This window comes from Aplidium turbinatum, chromosome 8, assembly GCF_918807975.1.
Source record: "Aplidium turbinatum chromosome 8, kaAplTurb1.1, whole genome shotgun sequence".
Taxonomy (NCBI): Eukaryota; Metazoa; Chordata; class Ascidiacea; order Aplousobranchia; family Polyclinidae; genus Aplidium; species Aplidium turbinatum.
The window spans coordinates 21,894,950-21,917,623 of NC_137479.1; the positions used below are offsets into that span (position 1 = coordinate 21,894,950).

The window sequence follows — 22,674 nt, forward strand, 5'->3', positions numbered from 1 at the left end:
TTGGGGCAACCCAAGATATTAAAACTTTTGAATTTTTTTTGTGTTATGCTTACAATGTCAGTGCACAACTTTTCCGCACTATTAATAAGCGATTAAGAAAAAAAGTTAAAAAACGATCCACCCTAATGTGGACCTTCGCTACGTATGTCATAGGCCTATACATAGCCTACTGCATTGTTTTCTCTTATTATTATTATTTATTTGCGTCAGACAAAGCTGTCCATATCCAAAACAAAACAACGAAATAATACACAAACTGCAAATGCATAAAAGTCATAGAGAGCCACTTTGGATGTCGTCAGTTTATGAGCTCACCAAATATCTAACTTACTGTTACAAATTAACATACAATGAGCGTTGGAAGAGTTGAAAGTATTCAGAACGATAAAAACAATTAGATGACATCAGGTCTGATATAAAGCGATTTGAGAAGTGTTATAAACAAATTCTGTTAATAAACGAAACATGTTTCTCCTCAATAAAGCATCAAACGTTGTTATATTATTTATTACTTGATATTCACGGGCGCTGACATAACGAGGCAAATTGTGCAATATTCTGAAAGAATCGTTGTAAGCAACACGTAATCGTTTTATACTAGATAATCTACACTTGTTCCACAACTGGGATGCGTAAAACGACATACAATGTTTTTTTTACAGCGGGTGAGCATTTAGCAAAATGAGATTTTGCATTGTTTGCAGTACAGTACCGAGAGCGTACCTGCCATGAAATATCATTTTCATCTGAGAGAGAACTCTCAATAAATACACCCAGATATTTTACAGAGTCTGTGAACACAATTTCAGATTTACCTAGATGTAGCAGAGGAGCACGTGAAAGATAAAAGTTTTTTTGGGAGAATAACATAGGCGTACCAAATGACTTTTTAGAGTTGAAAGTAATTTCATGTTCAACAGCATACTTGTAGCAAACATCTAACAAATTTTGTAAGCCACACAAACTAGGCGAGATGCAGAAAATGTCATCAGCAAACATAATATGATTCAAACAAGAGTTTCTGACATAGCAACCAACTTTTGTTGTATTGAGCTCACAAGAAAGCTGATCAATATATACGGCAAAAAGATAGGGGCTTAACACCCCGTCTTGTCTGACTCCATTGGACGCATTAAATGATTGGAACAGGTGACCTCCCCACCTCACTTGCACGGTTTGTTTACTATACCAGTATTCCAATAAACGAACAAAATACATAAGCACGTTTCGTGTGATAAGCGTTTTAAACAATAAATGATGATTGACTTTGTCGAAGGCTTTTGAAGCAACTAAAAAGACAAAATATACAGGAGTGTCATGACTGATATAAGAGGACACTGCTTGTTTTAATAAAAATACACTCATGTCAAAACTATGACCAGACTTAAACCCAAATTGATTGTCACTGGTATTCAATAAAGGCAATAGATGACTCAAAATAAAACGTTGAAACAGTTTTAAAATTACTGTGGCTACAGCAATAGGTCTATAGTTATCTGAATCTTGAATGTCGCCATTCAAATTCTTTACAGCCGGGACTAAGACAGTGTCCAAGCAAAAATTTGGTACGAGTAGGTACACATATATAATGACACATATTAAAAAGTACACTAATATAAAAACGAATAGAATAATCAGCATAAACAAGATGTTCAGCTGAAATTTTATCAGCACCAGAAGCGTGATTTAATGGCAGTTTGACAAGCAAGGGACCAATTGCGTCCATGTTGCAACGAAATATTGAAAGATTATAAAATTTCTCCCTAGATGAAATATATGAGTTAACAAATTTTTTTTCAGTGTTGGTTAATTCTTATACAGCCAGAAACAACAAACTTAACCAGTTCAGTTGGGGTTGACCCATTACACGTCAGTGATGTTAGCCAAATGTGGGCTACTAATGTCCAGCAATAACATGGTACCTAGTCTTTTACAAAGCTGGCCAGACGTGAATAAGCAAAAGTTATGACAACTCTGCACAGTTTTCCTCTGCTTTCCGATTTTTTTTTGCTGGAAAAACAGTCAGGCAGCGAACCAAAGACAAACCTCATCACAATTTTGCAATTTCTTCCATAAGAGAAATCGACTGCGATTTATATCCACTACCGAAATGATCCCAATGATTTAGATAATGAAAAAGTTGATAAAGTGTTTGGCGCCGTTCGAACCCAGAGGCTTTTGGAATTAAAGCATGATAGGAAGAGAAAAATTGGTTTGAGAACCCTCCAAACATGTGCGCAATAGACAGCTCAAATTCTGAGTGGCCGTAAAAGCTACCTGGATCAAAAATACACGGTTCCGATTCTACTTCTGCAGCGTTTCCACTCCATAAATCCCCATGGAGCAGCGAAGGCACTATGTCTAAATCAGTTGGAAATAGTTTAGAAATATTACGTTCCACTTGTGGCCACAAATTCTTCAAACTTCTATCTCCGGTGTTCGTTTCAATGTGATTAATTCGGACTAAAAGTTTATTTTGAACATAAAATTCTATCCAATTGTCCATCCAATCATTTCGTGTTGGAAGGAATCCGCAACATGTGGTCACATCAAACCCAAATTTTCCAATGTACGCACTTTTCCTTCCAACAAAATTTTCATGTTTCATTGCACTAGTCTTCATTACTTGATTGTGTAAATGCATTTGAGCAACCTTTTCTCCAAGTTCTAAAACAAATGCAATTTTAACGAAAACAGCTCTGAACATTTTATTTTTAAGTGTAACAGCAATCTACTTTAGGTTATAAACTATTAACTTTTGATTACAGTTTACAAGAAAATCGTGTTGCTCATGCTTGAAAGTAATGGTAGAGATATATAATCGAAAAACGTCACTGTGGCCTTACTGCGGCGTAGGACGAATTAGACGTTATTCCGAGTGAAGTGTATTTTTATGTTTTTCCTGTTTCATGTGATCATGACCTGTTTATAAATAAAATACACCGTCTCTAGCACCCAATAAAATACATCTTTTTCATGATACTCGGTTACGCCTCCATACGGCTGCGCTGATATTGTCTGCATTGTAAGCGCTGAACGCAATGCACATCTGCGATAGATACAGCGGATACACAGTATCAGCACTAAAGTGGCACACGCCATAGCGAGTCAATACCTAAATTTCCCGATAATGACAGAAAGGACACCTATCTGCGTGACTGCGCCTAAGTGTCGTGTAGGAAAGATATTGGTTTAGCATTCGTTTATGTGCTTTGCAAAAGCGTGCGTCAACTCCAACTGCATGTAGTAAATTGAATAGTACAACCACACGAACCACTTCAAACTGTCAGTTTTAAAGCTGCGTACGTGATTAAAGGCAGGCTTGCGCAAGTATAAAAAACTTCCATAATCAAGAGCTTGAAAAGAGATTTTTTGAATATACAGTACCACAAAAACAACCAAACACGTCACTCTAAGATCGATGGCATCAATATCAAACACCAGGCAAAATAAATACTTGCAAACACCCAGCATATATGATACGTACTAACTTCCAGCTTGTTGGCTTAAAGAATGCATGTCAAGGTATTCCGCAACAAAGTAACATTCATTTCCTTCTTCAAAGACTTTGATAGGTAGAGGTACTCGGACGGTTCCAGTCTCATTTATTTTTGCCAAACTCGCAAACTCTCCATCAAACATCAACCTTAAAATAAAGTGCCGCTTCATGAAGCAAACGAACACTGTGCAATTAATATGTTTAACAGCAAGGAATTGTGTACCAAAAACAGGGTCCACGTCTTTTAGGCGCAGACAGTTAGGCGCCGGTCAAATAGGTGCGCACACTGTGGCATCAGAATATTTAGGTGCGGAGAACTGTGGCGCCCGTTCATTTAGGTGCTATTCCTAGTAAAGTTTGCAGATAATATCAGCTCAGCTTTGGCAAAACCTAGTTGGGGGTTTTGACGGATAACTAAGTTACTCTTCACTCAAGTCTACCACCCGCTTGAATATAAGCTACGGTATATTTTTTACTGATGTTTACTTTGTTTAGTGTAGTTATTATTGGGAGCAAGTCTTTTAGGCGCCGGTCAAATAGGCGCGCACACTGTGGCATCTGGATGTTTAGGTGCGGAGCACCGTGGCGCTCGTTCATTTAGGTGCTATTCCTAGTAAAGTCTGCAGATTGTATCAACTTGGCAGGTAGGGCAATGCTTTTCACACAAAATGTTATATTGAACAGAAAAATATGTTGTTTTGTTAATGCGCGTGCAGCCGTGCATTTATTTGTTGTTAGTCATAGCTTCAGTGAGTGAAGCTGCTTTATCTGGCAATGCTTTTCACACAAAACGTTGTATTGAATAGAAAAATATGTCATGGCTTCGGTGAGTGAAGCTGCTTAAACCGGCAATGCTTTTCACACAAAATCTTATATTGAACAGAAAAACATGTTGTTTTTTTAATAGACGTGTTCAGCATTTATTTGTTGTTAGTCCAGGTTTGCGTTGGCAAAAGCTTTATCAATAAATTATTCAAGTTTCCGAACATGACTGAGTTCACTTTTAGTTATATAAGTCAAATAGTAACTACACTAAACATCAGCAAAAAATATACCGTAGCCTATATTCAAGTGGGTGGTAGGCTTCGCTTGAGTGAAGAGTAACTTAGTTTTCCATCAAAACCCCGACTAGGTTTTGCTAAAGCTGAGCTAATACAATCTGCAGACTTTACTAGGAGTAGCACCTAAATGAACGGGCGCCACAGTGCTACGCACCTAAATATCCAGACGCCACAGTGTGCGCGCCTATTTGACCAGCGCCTAACTGTCTGCGCCTAATAGACGTGGACCCTTATTATTTGACTTAGCTAAAAGTGAACTCTGTCATGTTCCGAAACTTGAATAATTTATTGATAAAGCTTTCGCCGACGCAAACCTGGACTAACAACAAATAAATGCCGAACATGCGCATTAAAAAAACAATATATTTTTCTGTTCAATACCACATTTTGTGTGAAAAGCATTGCCGGTGTAAGCAGCTTCACTCACTTCAATATAACATTTTGTGTGAAAAGCATTGCCGGATAAAGCAGCTTCACATAACACCAACAACAAATAAATGCACGCGCAGTCGCACATTAACAAAACAACATATTTTTCTGTTCAATAAAACATTTTGTGTGAAAAGCATTGCCCTACCTGCCAAGCTGATACAATCTGCAGACTTTACTAGGAATAGCACCTAAATGAACGGGCGCCACAGTGTGCGCGCCTATTTGACCGGCGCCTAACTGTCTGCGCCTAAAAGACTTGCTCCCCAAAAACAGAACATAGATTCCTGCTTAAACAATAATTACCAAAATTTACTGAAAAAATCACAGTATGTGAATTTTTTAGAAGCAAATTTACCTTGCACCGTTTTTCCTATTGGATTTTACAAAGATTTTTTTACCATCCGCAAGAAAACCACTTCCATTGTTAATACAACCTTGTGCTGCCCCACCATGTAACTTCACTGATGAGCAAGCAAGCTCCCTTTTGAGCAAATTTTCCATGCTGAAAGATGTGTTGAGCTATGGCCTGTTACTTGGAGTTAGTTTCAATGATCACGACAGCTTCAATGAATTATATCTAATTCGTAATACTATATTATGAGTCGTCAACTGTGGCATTATACTACATTGGCAACTGATGCATAGGAAAAATATACAGTAGTAATTAAGTGTGGAATACAGTAAACATAAATACACAACACAGAATAAATGCAAAATTATATGCGGTCAACTCTTCAATAATGTAAAGGATGTTAGCCACAATTCAATGAACTAACAATATAAAATAAAGCAGAAAATCTTGGTAATTGACTGAGTATATACATATTTTTACTGAATATTACTACAGTAGAATTCGCCTATAGTGACACCTGAAGGGACCGCGGAAAAAGTGTCACCATAACCGAAGTGTCACTATAGCTGAATTCTACTCAACTGTTGCGTATGCAGAAGGGACTTTGCAACAGGTGTCACTATAGGCGAATTCTACTGTATATTAATATTTAGAAATATGAAAAGCATATGGATTACATAGCATACGGAATACGGATTTATGAAAACCATGGTTATAAATATACCATTCATAACTTAAGATGTTAGTACTGGAACTTATGACATTAGCTTAAAGGTACAGACACAAGTTTAATAATGTTGAAATAATGACTTTTATTGACTTTTGTGTCTTGCAAGACAAAGTTGAAATATTCCGATGAATCTAGCAAAAGTTTCAAACGTGAAGCATCCTTTTTCAACAAAACATAATACAGTTTTGCTTGCTCTTGCAAAAAACTGTGTTGCTGCAAGGATAAAGCTTGAGAAACAGCTTTTTTAACATGAAGTTTGAATAAACAAGGCCATTTCACAAAAAATTTAAACGTAACTGCAAACATACACTGTTGGTACTTAGCACAGTCCAAAGACACATCACTACTTCCCAATAGATCAACATTTAACATTTTGGAAATGGCCTTAACTTGGGATTTATCTTCAGAAAAAGTCATTAGCCAAAAGAAGCATGATTTTGGCTTTTGAGACTGCAATGCACTACAGCTATTCAACAATGCGTCTAGCATTTTTACAGAGATCAAGCAACTTTTGGTTTGAGGTTTTTGCATAACTATGATGCGGTACAAGCAAACAACAGAACATTCTGCAACTGTGGTGGATTTAGAATACAGTAAACAGAATAAAGTATCAATGCATAAAGTCGGAAGAAATTTGTACACATTTTCTAGTGCATTAAAAGCAACTTCAACTACATTTTTCAATTGGTTTTTATGTAGATATGGCTTAATGTTGTGATAAATTTTTTCTGCTGTTTGTTCAGTGGCGCAAAAACACAAAATTTCAATTTTTTTTTCAATCACATGAGCCGAATCATCATATAGCACCAAAAAACAATCCATATCCTTAATTATTCTTTCTTTTACAACATCAGAAAAATTATCTAAAGCAAGCAAATTACACAAAACAAGATAAGCTACATCTTTATTACTAACAGAAAACAAAGAAATTAAACTGGAAACGATTTGGAGCAATATATCATTTTGTATGTTTTCAACCAAACAAGAGACTTTTAACATCAATGACAATGTTTCTAAAATCATGCTATAGCTAGTAGATGAACTTTTCATAGATTCCACTGCATTCAATATGCTAAATACTTTGTCTTCTGATAGCTCTTCATGCACTAATGACATACTTGCATGGTGTAATACGGTTAATGCAAGACAAGAATCAAGCATTGTTATTCGCTCAATTAAAGACATAATCAATTGCTGAATGGTGTCATCTTTTTTGCTACACACAGCAAGACATTCCATACATTTTACAACAGCGGAAGGATCCGGTTCAGTTTGAATCATAGTTTTTACTTGATCTAACATCCTAGAAAAGTAGTCTGAGTCAAGTGTACGTTTTTTGCTGTAAACTTGTGTCACTCCACTTATTGCACTGCAGCGAACATTGGCACTACTGTCTTTAAGACCAACTAAAATGGCCTCACATATATAGTCAAAAGTGACATCAACTATTAAAGGAAGTTCAGTTATTGACCTCAGAGTACTACTTCGAATAATAGGATTAGGATCTGAAAGATCATTTGAAGCAGAATTGGTTGCATGAAGAAAGATATCAGGATTGCATTTCACAACCAATGTCAAGTAAAAGTAAACTAGCTTCTTCAGGCGAACGTCTTTACTAAAACTTAGTCTGACAATGTCTACTACAACTTCTTGATAATCTTGCAATTTATATCCATGACCTGAAACAAAAACTTCTTCAAGTGCTTTTAGCTGTTCATTGCTATGAATTACTGGATCCAACTCCAGCACTCTTGACAATTTGCTTCGGAGAGAAACAGAAGTATCAGTCATAGTACGGTATCAACAATAATAGAATATTTTGATTACAAAAAAATACTTATGGTTGACTTTTGATAAGAATTTATTTCAATTAACTGAGCATAATTTGCTTAAATATGTTCCAATTCTGTAATGAACAAGTTTACAAACATTAAAAATCGAGCAAGATATGTAGGCTACAAACTTTATAAAAAAAAATGCTGGTCATATTTATGCTAAATTTACTACACAAATGAGCAGTTGCTTCTTGATCCATTTGATAATTTCGTATGACATTTATTGGGAGCAAGTCTTTTAGGCGCTGACAGTTAGACGCTGGTCTAATAGGCGCGCACACTGTGGCGTCTGGATATTTAGGTGCGGAGCACTGTGGCGCCCGGTCATTTAAGTGCTATTCCTAGTAAAGTCTGTAGATTGTATTAGCTTGGCAGCTTGCCAGAAAATTATATCATGGCTTTCGTGAGTGAAGCTGCTTAAACTGGCAATGCTTTTCACACAAAATGTTATATTAAACAGAAAAATATATTGTTGTTTTATTGATTTATTATTGTTTTATTTGTTGTTAGTCCAAGTTTGCGTTGGTGAAAGCTTTATCAATAAATTATTCAAGCTTCCGAACATTATTGAGTTCATTTTTAGTTAACTCTTTCGCGACCACGGACGTATACACACGCCTTGGGATTTTTGCCATGATGACCAAGGAAGTATCCCTACGTCCAAGGTTAAAAAGTAGCCTATTTCAAGCAAAAAAAATGTAAATGATGGCAGATCCATAGTCTTTGCCTGTCCTTTTTTGGCTAATTAAAAAAAAATATTTTGGCGGCGCAGTTATCAGATGAGGACTTTTTAAAGATGGGGACGCAGTGGATTTTTTTTCTTTCACTCATTGGAATTGGCAGTCAAAACTGACTAGGCAACCCCTTACTTTGGAATTTCTCAATCAAAAAGACTGTAGGCTAAATTACGTAAACTTTTTGCTTAAAATTATAATATAACGTTTTGTGTGAAAAAGCATTGCCGTGTAAGCAGCTCACTGAAGCCATGACCAACAACGCACACGCATTAAAACAACGTATTTTTCTGTTCAATATAACATTTTGTGAAAAAGCATTGCCGGTTTCGGAAAAAGCATTCAAAAAAATAACATTTTGTGTGAAAAAGCATTGCCGGTTTAAGCAACTTCACTCACTGAAGCCATGACCAACAACGCACACGCATTAACAAAACAATATATTTGATACAATCTACAGACTTCACTAGGAATAGCACTTAAATGACCGGACGCCACAGTGCTCCGCACCTAAATATCCAGACGCCACAGTGTGCGCGCCTATTAGACCAGCGTCTAACTGTCAGCGCCTAAAAGACGTGGACCCCATTTATTGCCCTTCTCTTACTTTACATGGTCATCTAGACTACTTAAGTGTAGCCTACTGTATGTCACAGTTATTGAAGATGATATTGTATTCAACAGCAATAACTCCTATATATAAGATATTATTTCTTCGGAATATATAAAACATATTGTAATCAAAGAACTACTACACAGCTAAATGATTAAATTGCCTTTACTGACCATGTGAAATATCTTTTGAGTGTTATTATGCGATACTTTAGGGGGTAATGCGGCACCACAACCCCACTAAAAAATAAATGTTGTTCTCCATTACAAGCAATCACTCCAAAAAATATTTTCCATCTGAAGTGGGACCTGCAGTAAGGCAGTTACAAACAATGGTTGCCACCAGTGGCAGCTCATACAAAAGGCGTTTGTTTTTCATTTGTGACGTTGCAATGTATTCTGTATGTTTGTGGCATATTGTATTCTGCTAGGCTAGTTACCAGAGTGGCCAGTTCTGTTATTTTCTCGCGGAATTGAGCTAGAACACACTGAAAACGATATTTTTTCTTGCAGTGATTGTGTCTAAAAACATACTGAAAAGTAATAAATAAAACAATAAAATTATGATCATAATGATGAAGTTCTTTTATGAAGTGAAATATTAAAAGTAATATGTCATTCGCTACGTTTATTTGGGTAACGACACGAAAACGAGTGGGAAACACTGCTATATGGGATAGCTTATAAATTCCATAACTTCACATTAAGCAAGTCAGCATGTTGAAAAAAAAACACATAAGAAATAAAAAGAAAAAATTAAACTGCTTAGAACAGCAATGTGATGTGATGAGCAGAAGTATAAATAAAATTAACAAAAAAGTGATACAAATTAGAACAGCTACTGAAATGGTGCAAGTGAATCATTAAATTTTACAAAGTTATGTTATATATATATGATCAGCTTAGCCTACAGTATCCAGTTCAGATTTCCTGGCAAGCAATCATAAAAGCTTCTTGTGTGACATAAGTTACTATTGGTTGGCACACAAAGAGAAAGTTGACACTGCATGACTAACCTAAATATGAAACATTACCAAACACTATCTGGAGTCCCCCCCTCCTTGGTAACTCATGACAAAGACAGGACTCGACCAAACATATAGGGTGAAACTACTTTACCTTTGCTTTACTGTTCACACACTTCAATCCACATGTTTTAGTCAATACCTCTTTGTCATGAGTTGCCAAGGGGGGGGGGGGGGGGGGAGGACTTGTATACCAGCCACCACTATTCTATTTAGAGCTTATGAGCTGTCTATAAATGACATCCTCATGAAATTGCAAAAAATGACTCACTTACCCCCCCATGTCCACACTGTGTCAATAAAAGGTCTGCAATTTGCAACCTGACCTCTCTACATCTATTATGGTCAGCCCCTCACCTGTCAATTATGCCTACAGTGTATTGTATGCTACAGCTGTAGCCTTACACACTTGACCAATTCATTTCTGTTGATACTGGGTCATTCCATGCCAAATGAGCAAATTTTTTGGAAAAATTACACCACATGTTATAGATTTTATTGAAATTTGGCATACTTGTAGATGTCAAAGAAACATGAAGAATGCAAAAAAAAATTTGAAAAATTTTAAACATTGGTGGAGTTATGGGCATTAGAAAAATCACCATTTTTGCCTGTTCCGCTTCAGTGATTTTGTCCAATTTCTTGTCATATTTCTAATTTCTTAACCTACGATCATACAATCATGGCTAAAAATTGCTAGACAGACATTTTAAGACCCAAGGAATCCAAAAATATAGATTAAAAAGTCGTCAGAGAAATGCTTGATATGATTATAGAGATTTCAATTCGATACATGCATTTTTAGGAGGCCAAACTTTGGGGGCCTATAAAAAAAATGGGTATGAAAATTAAGAACTGAAATTTACATGTTTTATACTTATACCAATACTCTTTCATGTCAAATAAAAAATATGAATTAATTTTGATAACTACTATGATAAAAGCTAGATTTTCTGACTTGCAAATTTTGTACTTTTTTACACTCATTGTTCAAGATTTTTGTCTATGACATCACAATTTACAATATTGCTTGTTGATGACATCACAATTGACATATTGTTTGTCCTGACATACTGGTAATACACTAAGGTTTAGTGTTGTAGGCCATGCACCATAGTAGTGGTAACTTGTAGAGTTAATTACTCTTTTATCTGTGATTACAATTTTAGGTTGTCCTATTAGAACATAATGTATTATTCTTAACATGCTTGACAGATCTGCTTAAAGCAGAGAAATGTCAATGTTCATATTAACTTTCAAAGAAAATGAAGGGGTGTACCAGCAAACATCTATAGGATTGGGCCATGATACAAGAGAAGGATCCCCAGAGGATACAAACTGATATGAATAAATCAACAAGTGAATAAAAAAATAACAGTAACAGAATGGAGAAAGACAACCGGACATAAAAGAAACCCATCCTCAGGCAAAACAGAATAGAGAAAGACAACCGGACATAAAAGAAACCCATCCTCAGGCAAAAGCCTGTTTCAATGTGGCCCAGGAGAACAGGTGTTGAGCTCTTTCTATGGTTAGACTGCACATCACACAGTTATATATTTATTATACATCACACAGATATATATATACTTGTGTCTAACATATCTGGATCTTATAATTTTACACTGAATTTGAACAGAATAACAGAATGGAGAACAGAAATTACACTGAACAGAATAACAGAATGGAGAAAGACAACCGGACATAAAAGAAACCCATCCTCAGGCAAAAGCCTGTTTCAATGTGGCCCAGGAGAACAGGTGTTGAGCTCTTTCTATGGTTAGACTGCACATCACACAGTTATATACGGTACTTATTATACATCACACAGATATATATATACTTGTGTCTAACATATCTGGATCTTATAATTTTACACTGAATTTAGTAAGTACTTGCAAAAAAAGAACGATCAATGTGTAAAAATTGAGATAATTACAATGCAAACAAAATAACAAATATGTAACTTCATTTCTTTGAATGCAGTATTTGAACTACGCAACATTACCAATCAAGTGTCACTTGGGGCGGCCAATTCTCCACCTCCAACCTTGTTTAAAAAACTTAAAAAAATATCCTTGTTAAATTTTTATTAAATAGTTAAAATTATTCAGTTTAATTATTTTATCTACATGTAACCTCGTATTTGTGTACTTTGTGTTCTTATCCGATCTCACTCACTGGGTCAGGCTTAACCGCCTGCAAACTGGCGTCGGCCGCTTTCGTTCGGACATGCACAAGTGGGGCCTGGCTCCTTCATCAGAATGCGAGTGTGGTGCCACGGAACAGACCGCAGACCATGTCATCCACCACTGCCTAACGCACCAGCCTCCACACGGTGCGCATGGTCTGAGAATCCTGGACGACGAGACTGCTGAGTGGCTGAAGATTTCCTGCCCTCCAATCTAGCCTGGAAAGATCGCTCATACGCCATCATCATCACCCGATGTGATTCATTATTATGCTCATGTTTTCCTAGCTGGTCTTGATTCATTTTCATACAAAATCTCATATGTTTCATTTCGATTTCGAAGCTACTGTTGAATCATGCTGTTTATTGATTTAGCTAATGTAAAATTTGTAATGTCTGACGCTGCAATGTATGATGCCTGATGTCTGACTGGTTAACCGCGGTAACGTCTAGAACATCACACAACTAAGGCGAAAAAGCCATGTCCATTGAGTCCTGTCTTTGTCATGAGTTACCATTACCAAGGGGGGTGGGGGGAGAATTGCATACCTGGGACTGGTATATAAGTCCTCTCCACCCCCCTTGGTAACTCATGACAAAGACAGGACTCAATTCAATTTTCTCTTTCGCCTTAGTTGTGTGATGTTCTAGGTTTTTCCATTAACCGCAAGGTTGTTCGGTGCTGCCAGACCTTTCTATTGCCATATTTTGATTTGTCTGTAATTGTGTTTCTTTTTCTCGACTCGTATTAGAAAGGCAAATAAACAAACATCTCTCTCTTTCTCTCTCAACATGACGTCATCGAAAGGACGCAACTATTATTGGGAAGAAAAAAGAGTAGGAAATCATGAAAAGCGGCGGAATAATGGTGATAAATTCAGTTTTAATTCTATTTTATTTTTCATTGCTGGCGCGAACATGTAGAGAGCGATAAAGTAAACACATGTATTTTACACCAACAAAAGGAAAAGTTGACAAAACCAAAAGGATTGAAATATGCATCAATAAAACAGTGTTTGAAAAACATAATCTTAAAAATGCACAAATCCACATCTCAAAACATAATCTTAAAGCGGAATATATGTAGATTTGACAATTTTACTATGTTTTACAATAAAAACATTAAAACAACGTCGAGTGTTCAATATAAGCCCCTAGAATGATTTAAAATTCACCAATTTGCATCAATTCAACTAAACATTTTGTTGCGGATTGTAGTTTTATTTAAGATTTATTGGAGAGATACCAATCATGCAAAAATCGTATTATTTCATTGATTATCCTAAATATCTTTTCCATCTTTGTTATAGTTTTATTTGAGATTTATTGGAGATGTGTCAATTATGCAAAATTTGTATCATTTTTATGATTATCTTAAATAAACATCCTCCATTTTTGAATCGTTCTGCTGAGAGTTCCTTCTAATAATGCCCACCTACTTCTGACAAGTTCACATCGCTGGAAAGATAATTTAATACTGAATCCGATGCATGTAAAATATAAGTGGCACGTGTTGCGGATTATAGTTTTTTTAGATTTATTGAAGAGGTGTCAATTATGCAAAAATCGTATTATTATTGTTATGATTATCGTAAATTACTCTCGATCTTTGATCCGTTCTGCTGGGAGTTTCGTGCAAACGCCCACCTATTGGTGCACAATGCACATCCCTGGAAAGAAAATTTAATGCTGAATTTGATGCATGCTAAATATAAGTGAATCGTATTGACTATTGCGAATTATAATTTGATTTAAGATTTTACGAAGGTGTAAGTGTACGTCGGAAGGCGTACACCGATGCATAGCGCTCTGTCCCTCATAGCGCTCAAGTCCGCTTTCCGCAATGCAGGATAAAGATAATAAAACAAAAAACAAAAAGTAGGTTAAATCGCATTTTATGCCTCGCACTTATTCACGGATGACTTTTTTAGGGGGATAGACAAGATTATTCTGCCAGAATTATGGAGGATGGATCACTGGATCAGTTCAAAAAGATGTAAAAAATTAAATGCTTAGCACAAGGTACATTGCACCCTACATTCTCTATCAGTGCAACAAGTGCCCCATGCAAAAAATTTTTCTAAATTACTCATTTCTCTAACTTTGTCCCTAAGTAGGCGTAAAATTTCCAATCTAGGGACAAATTCCCTAAAAATGAGAACACTCTGCACTCTCTGCAGGGGACTCTCTAAATCAAATGTGACAATGTAATGTTTCCTGTTTAAAAAATTAAGAGAAGTTTACTGTATATCTATGTAGCCTACTTAAAAGATAGAAATCCTCTAAAGTCTGTAAGAATCGAGGAATCTCATTGACAAGAAAAGAAAAAAATACTTTGCAATCATATTGGGCATATATTACCGTATAGGCGTCGTTGAACTGACAGTGGTTATTTTGTTCTAGCAGAGATTGGTGTAAAGTCAGCTTGTTTTGTATTTTACCATGATATTATTCACTGGGTCATTCCTGCTATTGCAGAAAATATTGCAATGAGTCGTCAAAAAAGTGCAGCTGATTTTAGTTCTGCAACCTCAGAAAGGTAAGAAGATGACGTTGCATTTTTATTGCTAGTAAATTGAACTAAAGCAGGATACGTACAATACATCATCTACACTATGCAGCTCTTAAAGTAAGCAGTGTCGGCAAGTACCGTAAGCAGTGTCGGCAAGTACCGTAAGCAGTGTCGGCAGCAGTGACCGAGTGGTTAGCGTGTTGGGCTCGCAGTCGAGAGCCTGCATGTTCTACTCCAGCCACCCGCACTTGCTGTTGTTTCTCCGGGCAAGACACTTTACGATAATTGCCTCTACCCAGTGATCGATTTCGAGTAATGGGTAGTACCAATTTAAGTCATAATTAGAGTAGACAACTGGAAACAGACATTGCCGTCGACTGCAGCGTGGGTCAGGTGTACGTCGGAAGGCGTACAACGATGCATAGCGCTCAAGTCCGCTTTCCCACAATGCAGGATAAAGATATGAAAAACAAAACGAAAAACAAGTATGTTGATAAACAAAAATTATGAAATCACGTCTCTAGTCATAACTACGTATATGTACAAATTAAATGAAGGGATCAAATTTAAGAGAAGTCCATAATATGAGACAGTCTTCAAATTTAATAGAGATATACCAATACCAATATTTTCACTTATACCGATATGATTTTTTAGGCCCATACTGATGTACGGTACCAATATTTTGCCAATACTTTAAAATTGCAAAAAGAAGCAGTTTCGGTATTTGCAAGACTTGAGTTAAATCAAGTGCTAAGTTTGACCTTATTTCCATAAAACCAGTAGCATTGACAGAGGGTCCAGGAGATATCTTTGGACCTGAGCCGGGATTAATTTAAGTGCCCGTATTTTTTCAAGAGGCCCAAAAATTTGACGAAACCATAATATCTTTTTTGGATATAATGCATGTTTCTTAGAAGTGCCTTGATTTGGAGCCTGATGATCTCATTTGTACTGGGCCCAAATTATCCTCGTAACGGCCCTGTATAAAACTATGAAAAAGCTTTGTAATGGTTAATTTATTTGTAAAGATTCATTGTCCCTTTTTAAAGATTCAATCTTAACTCAATCTCTACTGCATTGCTATATCATAATAGTACGGTAGTGTCTAATAGTAAAAGGTTACCATGAATGGAGACTGGGATATCATTGATACTCAGGCCTCGAAACTGAAGGTGGCCGTTGGGGCCATGGCCGTGATTAACCTGCAAAATCTAAAATTTTGTGTCGCCCTTCCAAGGCTTCCATTGACTGCATTTGTCCGCCATGAAGTTCCGAGAAAATTTTACTCAAGCGGCCTTGTGAATGAAGTACTTTGCCGATTATAACCACAAAGGATTAGAAAGCAGTCAAAGCACCCGATAAATCACAATACACACTGTTTATGCTTGAATTTGTTAATATTATTGATGACCAAGCAGTTGATGTCTGACGATAGGCAAGATGCAAGTGACATCACAATACACTTTATTGATGCGATAAATCCGAACAGAAAAGAATGAAAACCAGTTAGAGCAGAGGTGCCAAATGGTGTAAAAAAATGGCCGCCATGTGCTTGCGATTGGCCGCCAAACAGCTTGATTCAGTCGAACATGTTTGGCCGCCAGAAAAATTGTTTCGTGGCCTGTTACTGATATATTGGTACATCTCTAGAATTTAATATAAAATGGCTCATTTGCCAATAAATAATGTATAAGCATACGGTACACCTTAAATTAAAAAGCCTCACCTTAATATCAAAAAAAATTCTCCATTCTATTGGATGAAATGTTTTGATGCCTTTTTTTCACAATCTGTGGATTTGTTTTTATCGCACGGAAACTTTCTATCTATTTTCAAGAGAAATTTTTGCTGCAAGATTGCATTGTGGTGATCATTATCATTTTAATATAATACAGATTGCACGATGTTTGCTTTGTAGTCTTCATTATCAAGTAAGGCATCAAGAATACTAAATTCAAATGCATTTAAATACAGTTTAACTGTCCAGAATAGTTTAATTACCTATTCAAAACTTTCCATCCTTTGTATCACAAGATATATTTAATATTTTCTCTCTATTTCTGCCATAATTTGTTAAATTACTTTTAGCTTTCAGGTAGTAATGCAGTTTGGATATAACATCAGCCAATATTTGTAAAGACAACAATGTACTTCATACCATACACTAGTATATATTTATCATATGCAGGCCTATGGATGTGAGTGGTGGCAATCTTACATCATCAGGAAGTGACCTTGCCAGTTTGTTTGAATGTCCTGTGTGCTTTGACTATGTTCTTCCACCAATCTTGCAATGTCAAAGTGGACACTTAGTTTGTGGAAGTTGCAGACCAAAGTTAACATGCTGTCCAACATGTCGTGGGACTTTGGGAAATATTCGAAATCTTGGGATGGAGAAGGTTAGCATCTTTGAATTGCAACTTACTGTAATGTTATTGCAGTTAAGTTACAAGACTTGATTCTTCAATTATTTTTATGCACAACTAGAGTGGAGGTGATTCCAGAAAAAATCTCTGCCTGCATAAGAGAATTTCTTTGTGATTGTTTTGTAAAAAACGGGATTATGTTACAGGATGCTGGTTTTAAAATCAACCCTTATTTACAACTTCTGCTTTCTTTCACGATGTACCTTATTTATACCATAACCTATTTTTGTTTTTGCAAAATTTTGTAGGTTGCAATGACTGTTGACTTTCCCTGCAAATATGCATCTTCTGGCTGTGAAGTAACTTTACGTTATACACAAAAAACAGAGCATGAAGAAACTTGTGAATTTCGCCCTTATTCATGCCCGTGTCCTGGAGCATCATGTAAATGGCAGGGCACTTTGGATGCAGTTATGCCGCACTTAATGACAGCACATAAATCAATCACTAATTTACAAGTAGGAATAAAATACTGTGTTTTTATCATTTTTATGTTATTGTTGTTTTCAATGGTTTTACTCTGGTTTGGTTTGAAATTTATGTAATCGTATTATACACAGAAAATAGAATATCATACATGCGCAACAATTTAGCATTAGAGTTTGCTTTATTTGTTCATTTTATAGGTATTTTTTCACTTTTTTCTTTTTGGTTTATTTTTTCGTTGTTACATTCTAGTTGGTTTTTTGTTTTCCTTATTGTGAAGGTTGGACGTGCGACGGTTGGATGTTATCTGAAGGTGCTTATTATTGGCGAAATTCGTTCTTTAAATTATGTTAGAGATTAGATCAAAGGTCTCAAACATGTGGCCGCCGTCTATCTTCATTTGGACCTCAGAGCAATTTGAGACCCCTAGATTAGATTGTGCAAATGTCAGCATTCGATGAATGCAAATTATTACCGTACCTAATGTAACATTTTTACCTTTTGAAAGTATTAAGTTACCTCTGCATTTAATATGTAGCCTATCACAAACTTACAAAACAAAGTAACTTCAGTGGGTTTAACATATATATACAATTATACATAGTATGTAGCCTATGTGATCAAAAGGTTTAAAAATGCTGACAATATCAGTTTTGTACTTATGATATCACATTCATACTAACTACTACATTATTATAATATATATATATATTATACAGTAGAAAGAAATGTCATGTATCAGATGCGTTTTACAAAGCATCCCAAACAAAACTGGTTCAACTCTCAGTGTGCACACTTGAGTAACTCAATTCAAGGACAGCACTCTGCTGATTAGCACCAAGTAGCAACATTTTAAAAAGCTGCAAATTAAATTGGTGGATCTCATTGACTAACCCGCGTTAGTGATTCAAGGCTTTTTCAAGAATGCAAAAGGGCCAAGATAACCTTTTAACAAGTCTTCGTTGGTTCAAAGATATAGTTTTCTACAGTCTAGTCATTAAACAACAGATAATTTCCCAAAATTTACTCATTGCTACATTGGAAATGTTTTAGGGTGAAGATATTGTTTTTCTTGCAACTGACATCAATTTACCTGGAGCAGTGGATTGGGTGATGATGCAATCTTGTTTTGGGCATCACTTTATGCTCGTATTAGAAAAGCAAGAGAAGCTAGATGGCTGCCAACAATTCTTTGCCATAGTTCAACTCATTGGTACTAGAAAGCAAGCAGCCAACTTTGCGTATAGGTTAGTTTTTCATCTCTGTGCTAGTTATTAATGTGTTGAAAATAAGTAACCGTCACAAGGCATTTGTACTAAGTAAGAGTTGTCAATTTGTTTTTTGTTGCAAAAACCTTGTAAACTGGTTTGTTACGTTTTTGATTGAATTTTTTGACCATGTTTTTTTCTTCTATTAGTTGATGACGCTTGCAATTCAGGGCACAAGCTATGGACATTTTACGGCGCCACTTTGTTGAGCAAGTGAACAACGCAACCACCCGATTATACGTTAAATTTTGTACATTTACAGTAGGGTAATTCCATAGCATGTCATTACAGTAGCTTCAGAAGACGTAACTCTTCAATGATGTCCAATAACTTACTGTGGCGGACATCCGCAACGTTAAGATGGTTTCATAGCTTCTCACACGTTGTTGTTCTAAAGATACTAGGAAACTTCAGACAAACTTAGAAACTTAATTTAACATTTTTGGAAACCTGCCTGTGGTGATTACATTATATATAGAATACTACTGTATAGTATTTGTAGCAGCTACAAACCAGTAAATAAAGAGTTTGTTTCCAAACGTTCTTATAATGGATTGGTGCGAAAAACTGTAGAACCTCGACGTCCAAAAACTTCCCGGGTTTTTGTCAACACTTTTTATTTTTGAAATTCATTTTACGCTCTGAGTTTAAAACAGTAGATGCATCATCATTACCACCCAATCAAACTTTGCCGATAAAAATTGTTGTATCAAATAAGTTAATGTGTTTCTTTTTACTTTCAAAGGGCATGATCGTGTTAGGCACGGTAACATGAATTCAATATAAAAAATGCGGACGTCATCTGTTAGCTTTGACCCTTGCGCGTCATTCCTATGAGAATGGGCACCTCAGATAATTTTCGATTTCAAAAATTATTAGTTTTTGATAAAAGCATTATATCCTGTAATTATAATGCAATTTGATACTGTTGAGACAGCGACTTTTTGTGCAAAATCTCACAAGAAATTTAGAAATGCTCAAAAGTGGTTATACCGATACGTATTGCCCAAACGCATCTTGTTTGGAAAACGAACGAAAGTCTGAGATATTTCTTCGGTCGTACAGTAGGCTAATGTCAGAAGGCAAAGGACGTTTTTATCGAACGGACGTTTCCTTTTGAAATATTTTTCTTCAAACAATCTCAGCAGAGAGCAACGCTATAGTACGGTAATTTGAACACAGTTCTTCAACACAATTTTTTGCACCATCACTAAATTTTAACAAGCTAACTATCCTATAATACATAAAGAAGTTACTTTAAATTTAAAGTATAAGTGCGTCGCAGCAAGTGTCTAGTACTCTAGAGAAAAGGTTGTAATGGGAGTTAAACATTGGTAAACATAAGTATGTTCCCTGCGGTGAGATGTCCCTGCGACAGGTCAGCCGTGACAGAATGTCCTGATCCCGTTGAGACCGACTGCGATATTTTTATTGCTTTCCAGATGAATGGATACCGGCTTTGACCGTAAACAAATTTCCTTTCAGATTGGAGTTAAACGGACCAAAGCGTCGTCTGACATGGGAAGCCACGCCGAGGTCAATTCATGAAGGCGTCTCTTCTGCTATCATGAACAGCGATTGCTTGGTCTTCGACTCGGCCATCGCACATATGTTTGCAGATAAAGGAAACCTTGGGATAAATGTCACTGTGTCCATGTGCAATTGCTCGTGATGCTTTATAGACAGTAAAGGCGAAAAGTTTTGCTTTGCAATTAGCTTAACTTTGTTAAAGCGAATTGTGGTGCGCTGTCCAAGTATGGTCCAAGGTCTTATGCTATTTTTGTGACACTTACCATTTACATTTTACTGACATTCATCCAACCAACTACAGCACTTTGTGTTTTGTTGATATCAATAATCTTGGTATACTGTAAGGTATTGCGCCAAAAGGTTCAGTTTATTTTCATAAGAGCTATGCTCTTTAACTGATTTTTCTAAAACTTTTGTTTTTGTTGCACATTGCTTGACGTACCAGGTTGTCCTCTCACAGACAACAAATCGGTCGTTTTTTACATTGTCTCTAGTCTAGAGTAGACCTTGAATCAATCTAAAAAGCGACTGATTTGCTGTCTAGAATATTTCGTGTTGTCACCCTGCAGACCTTGAGACAACGAAATGCGAAACGATAGTTATCAGGTCTGCTTCTGTTGCACTGCTGCAAGAGTATAAACAAGTCCCTCAAAATGTGTTAGTTTTAAGTTTTGTTAATTTTATTTAATTGTTATTTTAAACTTGCTGTAATTTTAAGTAGACGATATACCAACTTGCGTGTTTCATATTATACACTGTATGTATATGTATTTCGTGTGGCAGCAACTACGCTGCTTCAAACTTTACAGTTCCATAACTCTTTGGTTTTTGCCCAAATCTTTTAAAAGTATATTTTTTTGTGTGATCTTTTTATGTGCAACTCTAAAAAAACGTAAGTTTTGTTCTGGATGCCTTCAAAATATTTTGACACTATCTATACAAGTTCGGTTGTAAGCTTGTAGCATTAAGCTTTTAGAACAACAACACGTACTTCTGGTTCTTGCATATTTTGTGTACTGCTCGTTTCAATTCAATGATTACACAATTTTGGAGAAGCTTCTATAATATGATTTGTTTGTAATCAACAATCGCTTCAGATAAGGCGTAGTAACAGAAATATTGTGAACGCTAAAAAGCTTGTTTTTAATACTACAATAGTATTGTTGGTCCAACTTACGAAGCTAGAGAGTAGTTGATTTTTTGAAAGTTTTTTTCTCTTTTGAAAAAGTGATGTGCAAGGTGTTAATGGAGGAAAGTGCATTGCGAAAGATAGCCCAACAATTGCTAGAGTTAAGTTTTGAAGTGAGTAGAGCCAATAGAAAGCGGCGTAGCCTACTTTAAAAGTGTCAGTGCTGAATTTCTTGATTGGTCTTTTCAAAAAATGTGAATTTTAAGGCTTCAGTTTACTCAATATATTTGAAAAAAAGTATACTCTTCGCCAATAGTCAGGTTTGCGTTATAAACTATTTTGTTTGCTTGCAATTGTACATTGTTATCAATATCTACTCTTACAAGAAGTCGGAGTGATGTAAAAATATGAGATGCATTTGTGTAGGACTACTGCTAAAGCAAACGCTCAGTCAAGTAGATGAAACTGGCTGCAATTTGTCACGTAATTTCAGAGTCCCACTTCTCAACTAAAATCTGGGTGGAGGGTAGGTTACAGCAGTGACATAGCCAAGATCGATCTCTAAACTGAAATTTCGATCTTGGAGCAACTCTGCAAAAAAAGAATCGGTGTAGAAATTCACTTCTCTTAATAATTTTTGTTGCGCTTTACCTTTCAATAAGTTGTATTTACCGTTGGCTTTGTAAACAAATAGCCAATGTTGGTAGGCTATATCTGATTAATTGCATCCCCGCTTCATTAAATGATCAAAAATTTGGTTGGTTTTATAAGTGAAATTCTGAACAGTTACAAAAAACTAAAATGAGTTATTTTTGACTTCTCAATGCATATAGGCTATTATCAGTTTTGTTGCATAAGCTTTCTCACAATGCTTGGTATGTTGTTGGCTATCACAAACATGTAAAACTG

General features: G+C 36.0%; 3 protein-coding genes across 3 annotated transcripts; 1 reads left to right on the forward strand and 2 right to left on the reverse strand.

Moving 5' to 3' along the window:
* Positions 1-201: 201 nt before the first annotated feature.
* On the reverse strand, positions 202-5,547 carry LOC145775557 (ketosamine-3-kinase-like). Its single transcript, XM_082586855.1, has 3 exons — positions 5,348-5,547; positions 3,492-3,646; positions 202-2,667 (listed from the first exon to the last, which is right to left on the reverse strand). The coding sequence occupies exons 1-3, from the start codon at positions 5,491-5,493 to the stop codon at positions 2,051-2,053; spliced, it is 918 nt and encodes a 305-aa protein (XP_082442981.1). The 5' UTR covers positions 5,494-5,547; the 3' UTR covers positions 202-2,050.
* An 86-nt stretch (positions 5,548-5,633) lies between these two features.
* LOC145775810 (AP-4 complex subunit beta-1-like) lies at positions 5,634-7,865 on the reverse strand. Its single transcript, XM_082587182.1, has one exon. The coding sequence runs from the start codon at positions 7,863-7,865 to the stop codon at positions 6,108-6,110; it is 1,758 nt and encodes a 585-aa protein (XP_082443308.1). The 3' UTR covers positions 5,634-6,107.
* Positions 7,866-14,426: 6,561 nt separating this feature from the next.
* Positions 14,427-21,822, forward strand: LOC145775364 (E3 ubiquitin-protein ligase Siah1-like). Its single transcript, XM_082586651.1, has 6 exons — positions 14,427-14,493; positions 14,950-15,010; positions 17,175-17,385; positions 17,661-17,870; positions 18,892-19,085; positions 20,592-21,822. The coding sequence occupies exons 2-6, from the start codon at positions 14,961-14,963 to the stop codon at positions 20,776-20,778; spliced, it is 852 nt and encodes a 283-aa protein (XP_082442777.1). The 5' UTR covers positions 14,427-14,493; positions 14,950-14,960; the 3' UTR covers positions 20,779-21,822.
* The last annotated feature ends 852 nt before the right edge of the window (positions 21,823-22,674 follow it).

What these genes read in the sequence shown, in the direction of transcription:
- LOC145775557 (XM_082586855.1), bottom strand. Translation starts at nt 5,493, where the DNA reads ATGGAAAATTTGCTCAAAAGGGAGCTTGCTTGCTCATCAGTGAAGTTA. An exon ending in AATAGGAAAAACGGTGCAAG is followed by an intron (nt 3,647 to 5,347) that starts GTAAATTTGCTT and finishes CTTTATTTTAAG; the next exon opens with GTTGATGTTTGATGGAGAGT. An exon ending in TTTAAGCCAACAAGCTGGAA is followed by an intron (nt 2,668 to 3,491) that starts GTTAGTACGTAT and finishes CATTTGTTTTAG; the next exon opens with AACTTGGAGAAAAGGTTGCT.
- LOC145775810 (XM_082587182.1), bottom strand. Translation starts at nt 7,865, where the DNA reads ATGACTGATACTTCTGTTTCTCTCCGAAGCAAATTGTCAAGAGTGCTG.
- LOC145775364 (XM_082586651.1), top strand. Translation starts at nt 14,961, where the DNA reads ATGAGTCGTCAAAAAAGTGCAGCTGATTTTAGTTCTGCAACCTCAGAA. An exon ending in GAAATCTTGGGATGGAGAAG is followed by an intron (nt 17,386 to 17,660) that starts GTTAGCATCTTT and finishes AAAATTTTGTAG; the next exon opens with GTTGCAATGACTGTTGACTT. An exon ending in GCAGCCAACTTTGCGTATAG is followed by an intron (nt 19,086 to 20,591) that starts GTTAGTTTTTCA and finishes ATTTCCTTTCAG; the next exon opens with ATTGGAGTTAAACGGACCAA.